The sequence below is a fragment of the Taudactylus pleione genome, unplaced genomic scaffold (genome assembly GCF_031769625.1).
Source record: "Taudactylus pleione unplaced genomic scaffold, aTauple2 ptg000041l, whole genome shotgun sequence".
Lineage (NCBI taxonomy): Eukaryota > Metazoa > Chordata > Amphibia > Anura > Myobatrachidae > Taudactylus > Taudactylus pleione.
Window position 1 is genome coordinate 68,640,097 of NW_028284443.1, and position 14,296 is coordinate 68,654,392.

Here is a 14,296-nt window from a genome sequence, read left to right on the forward strand (position 1 = left end):
TCCAGGGTCTCCCCCGGTTACCGGGCTCCTAGTCTGCTCTAAAAGGCAGAGCAGAGCCCAGAGCCAGTCCCAGTGATCAGCTGTGTGGTCTAAACAGACCGCAAGCTGATCTCCGCTACATAAAAAAAAAAAAAAAAAAAAAAGGAAGATTTACTCTATGGACCGGTGATCGGGGCTCCGGTGATGACTCCCCTCCGGTCAGCTGGTCTCCCATGGTGCACTGGGGCCCGGTCATCAGGTGATCGGGTCCCAATGCAGTATGGGATATCAGTTGACCGGAGGCATGGAAGATATCACCGGAGCACCGATGACTGCAGGTAAGTGCTATTAAAGGGGGGGGGCTTAATGATGGCGGCGGGGCTTAGCACCGGGGGATAGCAGCGGCAGTCGGTCGGCGCATGCGGGGACACTGTCACGGTATTTTTTGCGAAAATACCATGACAAGTGTGCGGAGGGGATTCGCAGGAACAGAGCTTTATCGCAAGCTCTGTCCCTAAAGGGATTTGTAGTAAATCCCTGTGACATTGCCTGATTTCGCAATGCGAATTCAGTCGATAATATCACACTACAATCTGCATTACAAATGCGGATTTTAGTAAATAGAGCCCATAAGGGCTCTATTTATTAACATTATTTTTACTAAAATAATGTGAAAAAGGGTGTTTTCACACCCTTTTCAAATTATTTTTGTATCACCTACAGTTACTAAAGGGCAATTGGAGTAGGGGGCGGGGCTCGCGGGGGCGGGGATTAGCAATGAGGCGGACGGTCGGCGCCTGTGCGTATTTTTGCGAAAATACAGTGATAAGGCTGCGAAGGGGATTCGCAGGGGCAGAGCTTTATCGCAAGCTCTGTCCCTGCAAGGAATTTATAATAAATCCCTGTGATATTGCCTGAATTCGCAATGCGGATTGTAGTAAATAGAGCCCCAAGATTTGATACATATCCCCATTAAAATTATGGAAGGTAGAGCCCTGCGTACAGTGTAAAGACCCTAGAGCTCCCACCCCATATGATAGTATCCAGATATGAAGTTATTTCTCTGTATCTATATCAGTTTGCAGATTCCAATCTTAGCAGTTGGTTAATAAACACCCTGCTCTCTACAGACTCATTTTAAAGAGACTTCTAATCTAGACTAAAGAAACATTTCAGTGCAAGTAATTTTTTTTCTGAAGGTGGTTCCTATGATTGTATCTCAACTAACGAAGTAGTGTAAGTTTTTATCTGGTCTGTATATGGCAAGACATTCTCCCTATCGTGTCCACCCATATACCCTTTAGATTGTAAATTCAAAAGAGAATGGCCCTCTCCTCTACATAGTTATGCTAACTGCAATCTGTAATTATGTATTATGTTAAATGGTTAACTTATTAGTACTAATCTGTACTTCTATTACATATTATCAGTGATCAATGCACACACACACACACACACACACACACACACTTTAGACATTGTACAAAACAATAAATTAAGTTGGGTTTGTGTCTTGAAGGCAGGGGCCGTACAAACATGAGAATCATAAAAGAGAACCTTAAGGACTGTTTTGGACATTTAAATTCACTCACACCCCACAAAAAAGGGAGGAAAGGTCCTTACAGTGGACTTTAAAAACAGAAATAAAAATCTGAATCAATAAATTACTAAAAAAGAGTCAGCATATGTAGACGTTAGTCTGTTTCACACATTATAACTCTATAGAGCATTTCAGTCTGGAACAATCCGCAGGATAGAAACCCGTGCACATATAAACCATATTACCTGCAAACTATTCTTTTCAATTCTGGGTGGAACGTGACTGGGCCTCCAGAAAATTGTTATAGATTTTGCAGAGACTCATGCGAGACAGAAACAAGCTTACAGTGATTAAGGGAGCGCTGGACTATTCAGGTGAATCCTGAAAGTAGAGCTATTTCTCACACCAACCAGCGAAGTGAGTCAAGAACACATTTCATCCTCTTACTAGCCAAATACATGTCCTCATTCATGGAAGAAACACTAACCTGAGGTGCATTACAGGACGGCTTCATGTAATAGAATTATGTAAATGTAATAGATTCAGAATACTACGCGACTGTTTTCTTTATCTGCTGTATTAAACTGAAGCATCAGCCAGAGATGCACCCACGGGCTTCCATCATATAAAATGCAGTACCTGGACACCATTCTTCCCAGCAGGTTATTACATGTATGTTAGTTGGGATTGTAAATGGCAATATGGTGACATGCAGGGTTCATCCTCTATGTGTAGCCCACTTTACCTAAACAACATACAAGCATCTGTTATATATAGGGACTGTTGTATAAAAATTATTTTATTTCCCCACTATCTTCAAACGCAACCAAAACAGAAAAGTTGAGAAGAATGATCTCAAGGATACAATAAGTTAAATTGTAGTTACGATACCCGATTGTCATCAGTTGTATTCTATGTGCAACACAGAAGTTTCACTCGGCGCCCTGTCACAATATCAGTTTAATAAGCAGGGATTGAAAGAGGTTGGATTAAGTAAACCAAGAAGTTTTCAGATATTTCGATTTAAAATAAGATATCTAGCCCAAAAGGACTGCCTGATCATAATGGATAGTAAAACATCACTACACCACATGCACTACTGCCATAACACTTACATACGTGTCCTCATACACTTTTGCCACGGTTACGCCAAACAGCCATTCTCAGCACGCCAGGTCACATGTGAATCAGATTTTGCAGAGCATCTTTTTTTGCCTCTTTTTGCTTAAATGTATGTCTCAGCCACAACGTGATGCAGGCATCTCGCGCCACACATAGCATATTGAGGCTAGGTGTATGAGAACACATCTGTAATAGTAGCACTTATAAATGTAAATGGTGTAAAAAAAAAAAGAAAGAAAAAGGAATGGTGGTAACCATAGCAACTGTAGATTGTTTTAATTGTAGTTATAAAATGAGAGCCAAAGATTTGAATTGATTATCACATAATGCCACATTTTTCATAAATGTCACTTATTGTGTTATTAGAGAATTCTATTCCTAATTGGTTGATCAAAGGAGGCAACAAAATCAGCATAGTAATCGGAATAGGATTCAGCTATTTTAACGTTCATCTACACAAGAACAAATCATAATGGGATGCATTCAGCACTATGAAGACAAAAAGGTAAAATGTGCTGCTCGGTATACCCACCCGATCTCCTACTTGTCCACATAACAATTGTTGACCAAGCATATGTATTCTATCATAATGTATGATCATTAAAGCTCAGTATTCTGCAGAAAACTGAACCATATCAGCCAGTTCAATGGCTGAAAGCATTAATTTACTGGTCTTGCACTAAGCTCCTTTTCCAGATGAAGGTCAGCGGATGAAGGGAAACCAAAAATGACAGAGACCAATAGCAGCTAAGAGCAGTAACAGACTACCATGTCTTGTATAAAGTCCCCAGACAGTGGGCTCTGCATAGTCATCAGAAAACTGTGCATGTCTTGTATGCTGGTGACATTAAAGGGCTCACTGTGCTGGTACGACACACATGGACTTTTCAGTCATTGCTGGGTTTAGTTGTGAATAATGTGTGATAGCAATGGAGGAAATGGTAAATGCTCAGGTAACAGGGGCAATGTGTCATACACAACATGAGACTGTAGCTGGTAGGACATGCAGAGAGAGTAGCATCAGGTGATGGTAGGATAGACTATAAAGAGGAGGTAAGAGAGACTGAATGTTAGAGGAGAGAGTCCAGTAAGGTGTCAAGAAGGTCTTTAAGTGGAAGAAGTCTTGAAGGTAGGAGAGAGGGGTTGTTATGATAGTGGAGGAGAGGCATAGGCAAAAGGCAGATTGAAGAGGGTAAGCAGGATGCAGGGGAGGAGCATTCAATGTAAGGTTTAATTGAATTTTGGAGGAAGCTGGTAGAGTTATTTGCAGAGTGACAAAATAGATGTGGATCGGAGAGAGATGATCAATATCACCACTGCAAATTTAAATTAATCAATGGAATAGTCCCACAAGCGCAGACTTGTAACAAAACACTATAAAAGAATAGTCCAATAGAACTAAATTGGTGACTTCTTATACTGTATTTCCACCATGGGCTGTTCTTTCTTTCCAAGTCAAAGATAACAGCAGTACCCTTACAACATGGATCGCACTCATCAAGAAATACTTTCAGGTGTTCACTAAAGGGTTTCTTTTATGCTTCAAATAGGCACATCATTTATAGTCAGGAACCTCAGTCACTCGTTCACCAATATGTCTCATGGAAACAAACTCACCTGTTGGAAGCTTGTACCGCTCATATAAAAGGTTTCTTTATGGTTAAAGACCCTCTTGGATACCATCCTTTAACATCAATTCAGCACTCCTTTAATGTATATCGGTAAAACAAAGTTGATGGTGGGGGGGGTGATGGCGGGCTTGCTGGAGGGGCCCGGTGCTGCCCCCCCTCCCTCTTACATCACAGCAGCCCAGCACATGCTGCCGTGTGCTGGGCAGCACTGGGAGACTGCTCGCGGCTGCCAAGCAGCAGCCTCCTATGCCTGTGGGGGGAGCGATCACATTGATCGTGCCCCCCACTGGCTATGCGCCAGGCTGAGGGGCTCACAGCTTCCCCCCCATCGCACAATGGGTTCTTTTTTCCTTGAAGGGGATGTGGCCATGCCTCCCGTGAATAGGCTACGCCCCCTTTACCCAAGTCCAATTACACAAATAGGTTTTTAAATTATTAAATTATAATTGTTTATGATAAGTTAAATCAGAGGTTTCCAATCGCGGTTCTCAAGGCTCCCAAATTGACTGAGGTACTAAATTAAGCCACTGTGTTAAACCATGGATATCTTTAAAACCTGAACTGTTGGGCAGCCTTGAGGACAGAGTTTGGGTACCTCTGAGTTAAATCTATGGTCAGCCTGTATATTATATATTTTGCTTCACATTAGTGGTACTGAAAGTTTAGAACTTATCCTACTTATTGCCGGGATCAGATACAGTTGGTACTGTAGGTGGGCCCTTTAGAGTGCTAGACAGGAAGAGAAGTGAGCACCCACCTATTGACTAAAGAGTAATGAATTATTGTGTAAGGCTACTATTACTCTGGGAGGAGAAAAATTAATGCAGATATCCCTGAATCTGGCATCCAGATGAATTTATAGAATTTTAAACAACCACCACATAGTTTCCTTTCTGTACTTATAAATGTAGAGTACAGATGTGTCCTCATACACTATTGCTGCAGTCATATCAAACAGCCCTTCTCAACGCACCAGGACCTGTGCGACTCTGAATGCGCCGAGCAACTTTTTAATCTCTATATGCGTCTTAGTCGCAATGCGATGCTGCTAAGATGCACCAGAAGACTGCACTGATTCATTTGATACGAGACACTGTATATCTGTGTGCGACAGAGTCTGAATCTGTATAGCCACAGCTCTTTTCCATGCCCGGTTCCATTGTGCTTCGTATACATGTTCAGTTGCACTCTAATAAAATTATATATTATAATATGGCAAAATCACTGCATTTCTAAGCTATGTGGAAACAAATTAATTTTTTTCCCTCTATTGTGTTGATAATCTGTGCCAACTGAAAGTAATAATGAGACAGTGACAGTATACATCACTTCTCCAGTGTTATGGTCCTAGAGGAACATTAATCAGCAAATTCATCTCAACTTTCCCATAACGCGTTTAGGTTTACACAGCAACTAGAAGTTTTTGCCTGCTAAGAAGCTCCTGCAGTGTCCAACCTTTTCCTCCTCTTTTCATTTTACAATCAGGCTTACAAATCACATCAATTAGGCTCCATAAACTACACAATATGTTTTCTATCATTATTATCTGCATGTGTCATGGAAGTGGATTATCATACAAAATACTGAGCAAGCCTCAATGTCAAAACAATACATGCCATTAACATATATAGTTCATTACCTTGCTCCAGTCTAAAGCAAAGAGATCGCTTTGCTGCTTCTATTTCAGGAGATGGGTGATCCAAAACTTGCCTACACCACTCCATTGGACTAAGGGTTGTCTCAAATGGCCTCTTAGTAGGGGACACATAGAGCCTAAGAAAGAAAAATAAAATAAAAAATAAAGATGTTGTATTCACTACTTGATGTAGCATCATCCATTTAAGCATACAGTTATCTAAACATAGTTGCCAAGAAAGTCTATTTGTTTAGGTTGACATAACAGGAATCATGGTTCGCCAAGACCTGTCTATAGATTACCGCATGTGTGTTTTTAGATGCATAATCTCAGCAACAGGATGGTTTAGAAATGTTGCCCACAATGGCATAATACAGTCAATAGCCTGTAATCTGCACCAGCAGCGTATGAGACGTTATAATGCCTAGTACAATTACCTTAAAATATTATTTAACCACATTTTTATTTAACACTGGTTTTTAAAATAAAAAAACCACTATTTTTGATTGGAAATTAGGACAGCATGAACTAATCAGGCCTGCACAAGATAGTTTGGAGATAGAGCTTAGTAAGGGCAATTCTTTTGTGGCAAATTATTTTTGAACTGCACAAAAACTTTTAGACTCATGGCCACGCACATTGACAAGTAACATAGTATCATACCAATGACACTTATAATTACACCAACATATACTGTACATCCAAACATTTGCCAGGCTCTTACCCCACTGCACACATGTAAGCCCCATATAGTCACATTCACAAGCTGGGAACCTTCAAGCCTCCTAGATACCACATCATGACACTGCACTGTAACTATGGTAGGAGGATATGATTGGACCCCACTTACAGGAGAGCAGCTTAGTCTACATTGACATCACAACTCATTTTAGTAATGAGCCTGTGTGACTGGGAAACATTGCAGGGTCACACTGGGACTCAGAAGCAGCCCAGCAACACAAGTCATACCAATCCACATTGGTCACTGTAAATGCAGCAACACTCTCCCATACTGTAGACATGTACTGTAGACAGGGTAATGCTGCACAATGTTGTGAACTTTTACAATTCATTGGGAGAGATGTATTCAACCTTGTAAAGTGGACAAGTGAAGAAGTTACCCTAATCAACCAATCAGCTTCTAGCTATCATTTATCAAGTACATTCTATAAAATGACAGCTAATGGCCGATTAGTCCACTTGTCCCCTTTAGAAGATTTTATACATTTTTGTAGTTAGTCATTACGTGAAAGCAGGGCCGTGCTGGCCCCGCCCACTGAGCATGACATCATGACGTCACACAAGGGGGGGGGGGTATGACCGGCAGCTCCAGTAAGTGCAGCGCTGAACGGCCATCCTCAGAATACACGATTGGCTGCATATAGTGTGCACGGTTACGGTCTGGGTGTGTCCACAGGCAGCTCCGTAGGTGCTGCAGCATCAATTCTGGCTGCAGGGTGCCATTCCGGGCACCCTGCTAGCCAGGAGCTAAGGCCGTTGGACAGCAATGGCGCGGCTCACAGAGCCTCTGCACCACAGCACCAGTCGCCCATAGCTAGATACCGCCCTGCGTGAGAATGGTGCAGCATAAGTAACACAAAGCCTGCCCCTGTATCAGAGAATAATGTATTTTGAAACCTGGACCTCTGAACAGGTCCATAGAGATGTTGTAAAACCAGTGTAAGTAGGGTGATATACATTGTACAATCCTTCTGTTATCCAGGGATAATACCTCAACATATTCCAGTCTGTAGGAACTAAGGCCCTCATTCAGAGCCGCTCGCTAGCGGCAGTACGCTCGTTCCGAGCGATGTTTGCACATCTGCGCATGCGTACGGTTTTTAGTACGCATGCGCGAACCAGTCAGTGCGGCCGAAAATCGTTTGTACGCTATATAGCGAGTGCCTGCTATTTTGAGTGACAGAATGAGGCGTATGTGGGTGGTAACAAGGGAAGGTGCTTGAAAACGGAGGAGTGGAATTCGAACGCAGGCGTGCTTAAAGGTCAAAACGGGCGTTTTAAGGGAGTGCATAATTAATACAGCAGCGTCATTGACCACGTCACTTGGTTTTTTTTAACTCAGAACTGCTCGCAAAATAGCGGTTGAAAAAACCAACCACAAGAATAGCGAGCAGTTCATACGCTGTACGATGTACTCGATTAATCTAATAAATAGCGGACATGACGTATGGTGCGAGCGGCCAGGGGGCGTTTTTATCAAATAAACGAGCGTATGTTTTGCTCGCACGTTCAGACTTAGAGGTGTGAACAGACTGCAATTTGCGAACGGATCATTTGAATAGCCACCCCTTGTTTTTGAACGAACGACCGCAAATAGCGAACGGCTCTGAATCAGACCCTAAGCTTTAGCAATCCATTTGACAGATCACAAAAAAGACCAGTCCTTATTTTTATTATTTCAAATCTAATCAGCAGCCCCAAAGAGACCCACATTAAAAAGGAGCTTTCAGGACAATAACAGGCACGTATTCAATTTGGAGTGAAAAGTCCGTTGCCGGACTTTTCGCCGTCATCGCTGCTTTTGGGTGCGAAAAAGTATTATACTCGTCCCGGCTTATCACCGTATAAAATTTCAAATCGATGAAGACTGGATCCGGCGAAAGTCAAATCGGTGAAAAGTTCTGTCAGTTTTGGGGAAATCAGCCTGACACCCCCCAAAAGATGCACTTACATGGGGGATCACTATGGGTACCCCCGAAAAGAGCTGCTAAAAAGGTATGTGGGGTCTTTTAATGGACTCAATCGGTGTTTTGCATTTTTAAAGAAGGTGGTGATGAATAGCATTTAGGAGGGTTTTTTGGGCAAAATAAGTAGTCCCATCAAATTTGGGGTACATGAAAATGGGTTCTGACATATTTTGAAGTTGTTAATGCGAGGTTTTAAAAAAAAAAAAAAAAGGTGAAAAAACCACCTGCCGCAAACACCGGCAATAAAAAAAAAAAAAACACCTGGGGCATACTTGACCCCCCTGGAGTCTATTTCGCTAGTTTTTAAGTTTGTTTCCCAACTTTGTTTTTTTCACCCGCAAAACGAAAGTACTTTAAAAAAAAAAAAAAAAAAAAAAGTGTTGACAGATTATCTTTAGGGAACTGTCCAAGGGGTGCAGGATGGTTTTGGGAAGTCTGCACCCCCAAACTCCAATTCTGCACTTTTTCTCGCCACCTAACTCTTTCGTCAGCTCTAATGCATTGACTTTTTGCACCGGTGAAAAGTCGGACTAAATGAATACGGGGATAACTGAAATCGTCGAAAGTGACATCATCGGCAAAAAAGTATCGCCAAAACGGACTTTTCGCTTCCAATTGAATACGGGCCGTAGACAGTAAGTAAATTATTACTGTAGAAATCCCTAATGTAACCATCTACTACTTTACCAAGGGAAGTTTAGGACAGAGGTGTCTATAGCCCTCTAGACGACATGACTCTCACTTATTTTAGGAGTGCCCATTATGCTGGGTAACTATACCCATAATAGACAGCATGCAGTTTTCAATTTGAAAGAGATATAAAAATATGTATACTTTAGATAGATGCTAATCATAACATCTCTGCACTGGTTATACAATATAAAACAAAAGATACTTCATTGCCCCTCTCTCTCTCTCTCTCTCTCTCTCAGGCCCTGAAAGTGAATCTAATCTATAGTCCTTGTTTGCAAAGAATGTCACTTAATTCTTGACCCACTTAGAGGAAAGTCTTTTCTCAAGTACCGGGAAATGCTCCACTAGCCTGCAGAGGTTCAATACACAAGAAAAGTTAGAAGTAGGTTATATACTTCAAATGACAGAATCAAGCAAAATCACTGCACAAAAATAACCGGATTTTGATTTTCGTGTCCCAAATGAAGAATTAAATTTTTTTGATACAATATTGTATATTGTTTTGTAGGAGACCTACAGAAGAACAGGGACAATATTGTAAATGTTTGGTATCTTGTACTCAGATCAGAGTAAACACAAAATTTACTTGTAGCAAGTTCAAGGAAATAGAACAATAGTATTTGTAACAATGTACCTTTAGGACTCGTTCACACATATGCATGGTGAATATGGAAAAATGTTTCAGTAATGCTTTTTGCATTGATTTTCCATGTGTTCCACTTTTACCCATGCAGTGCACTGTAGTGCTTCCATGTATTGCCAGGTGAAATATAGATTGCATTATATTATATACAAGTCCTGGAACAATTAAAACATTGACCAAGGCTAGCTATCCACTGGCGTAAACTAAATAACTTGGACGTGAGACATGTAACCAGCACATTTCCAGTGTACATGAATACTGTACTGCCACCACCAATCTCAGGTGCAAGTATAATTTGTGGAGGGTTATTGGCGCCAGTAGATATCCTGCTTTTTACATGCTATATCTCACAGGTTCCCAAACTCGGTCCTCAGGACCCCAAACAGTGCATGTTTTCCATGTCTCCTCACCCAATCATAAGTGAAATAATTAGCTCCTCCTGTCGATCTTTTAAAATGTGTCAGTGAGTAATGACTACACCTGTGCACCTGCTGGGTGACCTGGAAAACATGAACTGTGTGGGGTCCTGAGGACAGGGTTTGAGAACCTCTGCTATATCTGGTATTAAAATTACTAGTACTTTAGCTGACAAGGTGCGACCGCTCCGGCCCGCTATGTTTTTGAAGAGGAAATTTGGTGTGTGTGTGAATGTAGCAACCGGTACAAAATTAATTCTCATAATACCCCTTTTCCACCTAAATTCCGGGTCTGACCCGGAGTTGGAACAAAGTTCCTATCCGGATCAGACCCGAAATTTTGCCGGCGCTGGCTCGGGATATTCCCAAGTCAGCGCCGCTCACACCGCAGTCGGGTCTGCATAGACCCGGCTTTTGTGGAGTGAAAGTGGACGCTTGGAGATGACGTCATCTCCAAGCGCCACTGAAGCCGGACCAATCGGCCGGCTAGCAGCGCACTCCAGGTCATCGTTGACCCGGAGTGCGCTGTTCCCATAGCAGGGTTTCACGGGCTACGCCCGTGTTAAACCCTGCTAATTACCTGGGTTGGATTGCCGGGTCACTCGACCCGGCGATCCAACCCTCTGCCCTTTTACACCAGGGAGCTGCCGGGTTAACCCTTCAAAAGCCCAGGTTTTAGCTCCGGTGTAAAAGGGGTATAAGTTAACTACTGTGTCATAACAGATATTAACAGATTACAAGATGTGCTGCAGCAACTCTTTTATTTCCCCTTGATTGAACAACTTCCTTCCATATACCTGTTGTAACAAAATGTTACAAACTAAATATTTCCCCTACTGACTAGAGACGGGCAATATAAAAATGCAAGCTATAAGTGATGGTCTAAAGAAGCACTGGACAATTGGCCTCAGACACTATATTTCCGTCTCTACTACTAGATTGTTCTTTTATAAAGTGTAATAATTAAATGACATAACATAATTACTGGCCTTACTTCCCTTCTTTTTAGCTCCATTAGAAGCTTAACAGATTATCTGATTAATCAAGGACATATTATAAACATGTGCACACTGGGCTATATACAAAGCAGTGCAGCTTATTTGCAGCCCTGTTAGATAAATTATACATACTGTACATATGTATGCCTCTATTTTAATTAAATGTGTTCATAGCTTTATGCCATTAAGAATCTACAGTAGGAATTCTCTAGGACCTCACTTTTCTTGTGTCTGTGACTGAGTGCAGTTTCTTCCATATACTGCTGTACTCTGGAAGACACAAATACATACAAATAAAACCTACACGCACACTTGAAGAACCAAACTTTACGTAAACACATCTTGTTGTTTCGAGAAGACAGCAACAGAAGAAGATGATAAAAAGGAAGTATTAACACGAAACAGGCTTTCTGCATAAACATGTATACGGCATATTCAGACAAATATGTTTTCAGGTGTTTGATATAGGTAATATATTTACTGACACACCCTAAAATGGATCTTTTAATTGACATCTTTATTAGATTAAGTCTAATTATTAGTATAGAAAATCATTTGTCAATTCCTTCAATGCTGTAAAAAAAAAAAAGAAAAAAAGGCACACAAGAAAAATCACATTAAAATAGAATACAGCACATTTCTAGAAGCACTGTATAGGACCAATAAGGGGTGATACCAACCCAAACAGCCCACTTTCCAATCCACCAATCCAATGCAACATGGCTCAGAAAATGAGTGATGCTGGGCCATTCAAAACAAATGAATTAAAACCCTGCATACCACACCACACCACATAAAGATGTATTGTCCTTACAGTAGCACAGGATTTAACACAGAAAATTATAAACTGAGACAGTTATTTAAGATTTTTAGCCTAAGTGCAAATCCTATTGCTTAGAACAGATTGTATTCCTGCTGCCAGGAGCTGAGCAATGACAGGACAAATCCTCTTTGGCTAATAAAGGCCTTTCCTATATACAAGACTGCTCAGTGGTACCAGCTCCTCCATTCATTTGGATTTTGAAATCGACACGTTCTGTTCCAAGATATGTTCTAGAAAATACAGTATCATGATCACATAATGTATAGTAATATAAGCAGCCACTGCAAGCTAATCAACATGCAAGGCATGCACCTACTAACTACAGCCAACCTGTTCCCTCCTACCAATGAGAGTCCAAGCAAAATGGTACTATTAATAGTCTGCCAAAATGTGTGTAATTATATATATATATACACACACACATACATACATACATATATATATATACACACACACACACACACACACATTTATATTAATTATACACACATATATACATTCATACACACACTATTTATGTTGACAAAATCGCTGTGGTCCGACGAATATCTATATATTGGGCCTTGGGGAGCATTATTACCAGGTATCCTCGTCTTCACTGCAATATCCATCCTCTAGATCCAAAATCTCCACCTCGTCCAGGATAGTGGTAGCTGCTTTTGAGTGGTCAAACAATGGTCCCTCAGTGGCACTGAGACAGGACAGGTGCTGCCTAGTACTGTAATACCCCAGGTTATCTGGTGGGTAGAGACTTCCACCGATCGCGGAGGTGCATAGAAGAGTGGGCACAGGACTAGGCAAGCATAGTCCAGCGGGCCGTGCCAGGGTCGGGGCTGCCAGCAGGCATGTGGCTGGCTGATGCACGGCAGGAGGAGGCTGCAGCTGCAGCAGGTGCGGGCTGGCTGTGCAGTTGCTGACGGCGCTTGCTCGGTTCCGGAGCTGCTCGTTCTGCTTTTCCAGCTTTCTAACCAGCTCCTGCAGCTTCTTCACTTCCAGCTCGGCGTTCACCACCAGCCCGTTTGTGTTGCCCGCACTAGTGCCGCACTTCACCTCCGCCATGGTGGCAATGTGGCTCTATCCCCTCACACTCCCTGCTTCCCAAGGTCGGACTCTGATTTCTCCTGTCTAGCCGAGGATGTCCGGCTCCCGGCTCGGTCAGGGATTCTGATGGCTGCTGCTGTGGTTGTACACAGGCTGCTGCATCCTCCGTCTGCACTAGGACTGGATGCGCCTCCTGTCAGCAGAGGGAATATTGATGTGAACGCCGGGCTCCCTCCCACCAATGCACAGAGAGAGGGAGAGACACACAATGGGAACAAAGAGGAGTCAGTCTCTGGGGACTGCACATGCTACTAATGATCCCTCTAACTGCCCACTAACACCCCATCTCTGTCACAGCTGGGGCAGGGAGGTGGAGCCCTGTCATGTTTCCATGTACTACAGGAGGCTCTTTTCATTAACTGCAATGTTCACCACTTGCATTACACCCTATGCAGTCTATAACTGGCATGGAAGGTGTCATTTTTCATTTTGTTACTATGACAATATATCACAATTATGCCATTTTGGTAATCAAAGCTAAACAGAATTGCAGTTCAAATAGGCAAAAAATGGTGGTACCATCAATATAGTGACTTGGAATAAAGGGATTGACCACCAATGGGGCATTTGTCATTGTGATACATTGTATGGTATTATTATTAATATTATTATTATTAACCTTTATTTATATGGCGCCACAAGTGTTCCGCAGCGCCTTATATAGTACATACAACTAATGGGTGAACAAGAAACAAGTAACATACAGTACATTACAGTACAGGACAAGGACACAACTTATATACATTGCTGAAATAGTGAGTAAAGCACTCACAATAAGCTGCCGGGAATTGGCGGTCCCGTGTTAGGTGCCCTAATGGGGAGTAGAGAGTAGAAGAAAATGTAAAGAGAAGCACATGAAGGAAGAGGTCCCTGCTCGTGAGAGCTTACATATCCCATCCCATATATCCTATTCCATAACACTGTTAGCAGTACCATATGTACCCAAGCAATATGCTATACCACTCTACACTGCTTTGTGTCACTGTATACTGCCCTAAGAAGCTAA

At 42.0% G+C, this 14,296-nt stretch overlaps 1 protein-coding gene across 2 annotated transcripts in view; it reads right to left on the reverse strand.

Annotated features, from left to right (window-relative positions):
- Nucleotides 1-13,538, reverse strand: part of SLAIN1 (SLAIN family member 1) — a 62,622-nt gene extending 49,084 nt beyond the window's left edge. For both annotated transcript variants that reach the window (XM_088457249.1, XM_088457239.1), the window contains exons 1-2: nucleotides 12,770-13,538; nucleotides 5,912-6,045 (exon numbers count right to left, since the gene is read on the reverse strand). In XM_088457249.1, coding sequence (XP_088313375.1) covers nucleotides 5,912-6,045; nucleotides 12,770-13,248 — 613 coding nt within the window. In that variant the 5' untranslated portion in view covers nucleotides 13,249-13,538. The remainder of the gene's footprint in view (nucleotides 1-5,911; nucleotides 6,046-12,769) is intronic.
- Between the last annotated feature and the right edge of the window lie 758 nt (nucleotides 13,539-14,296).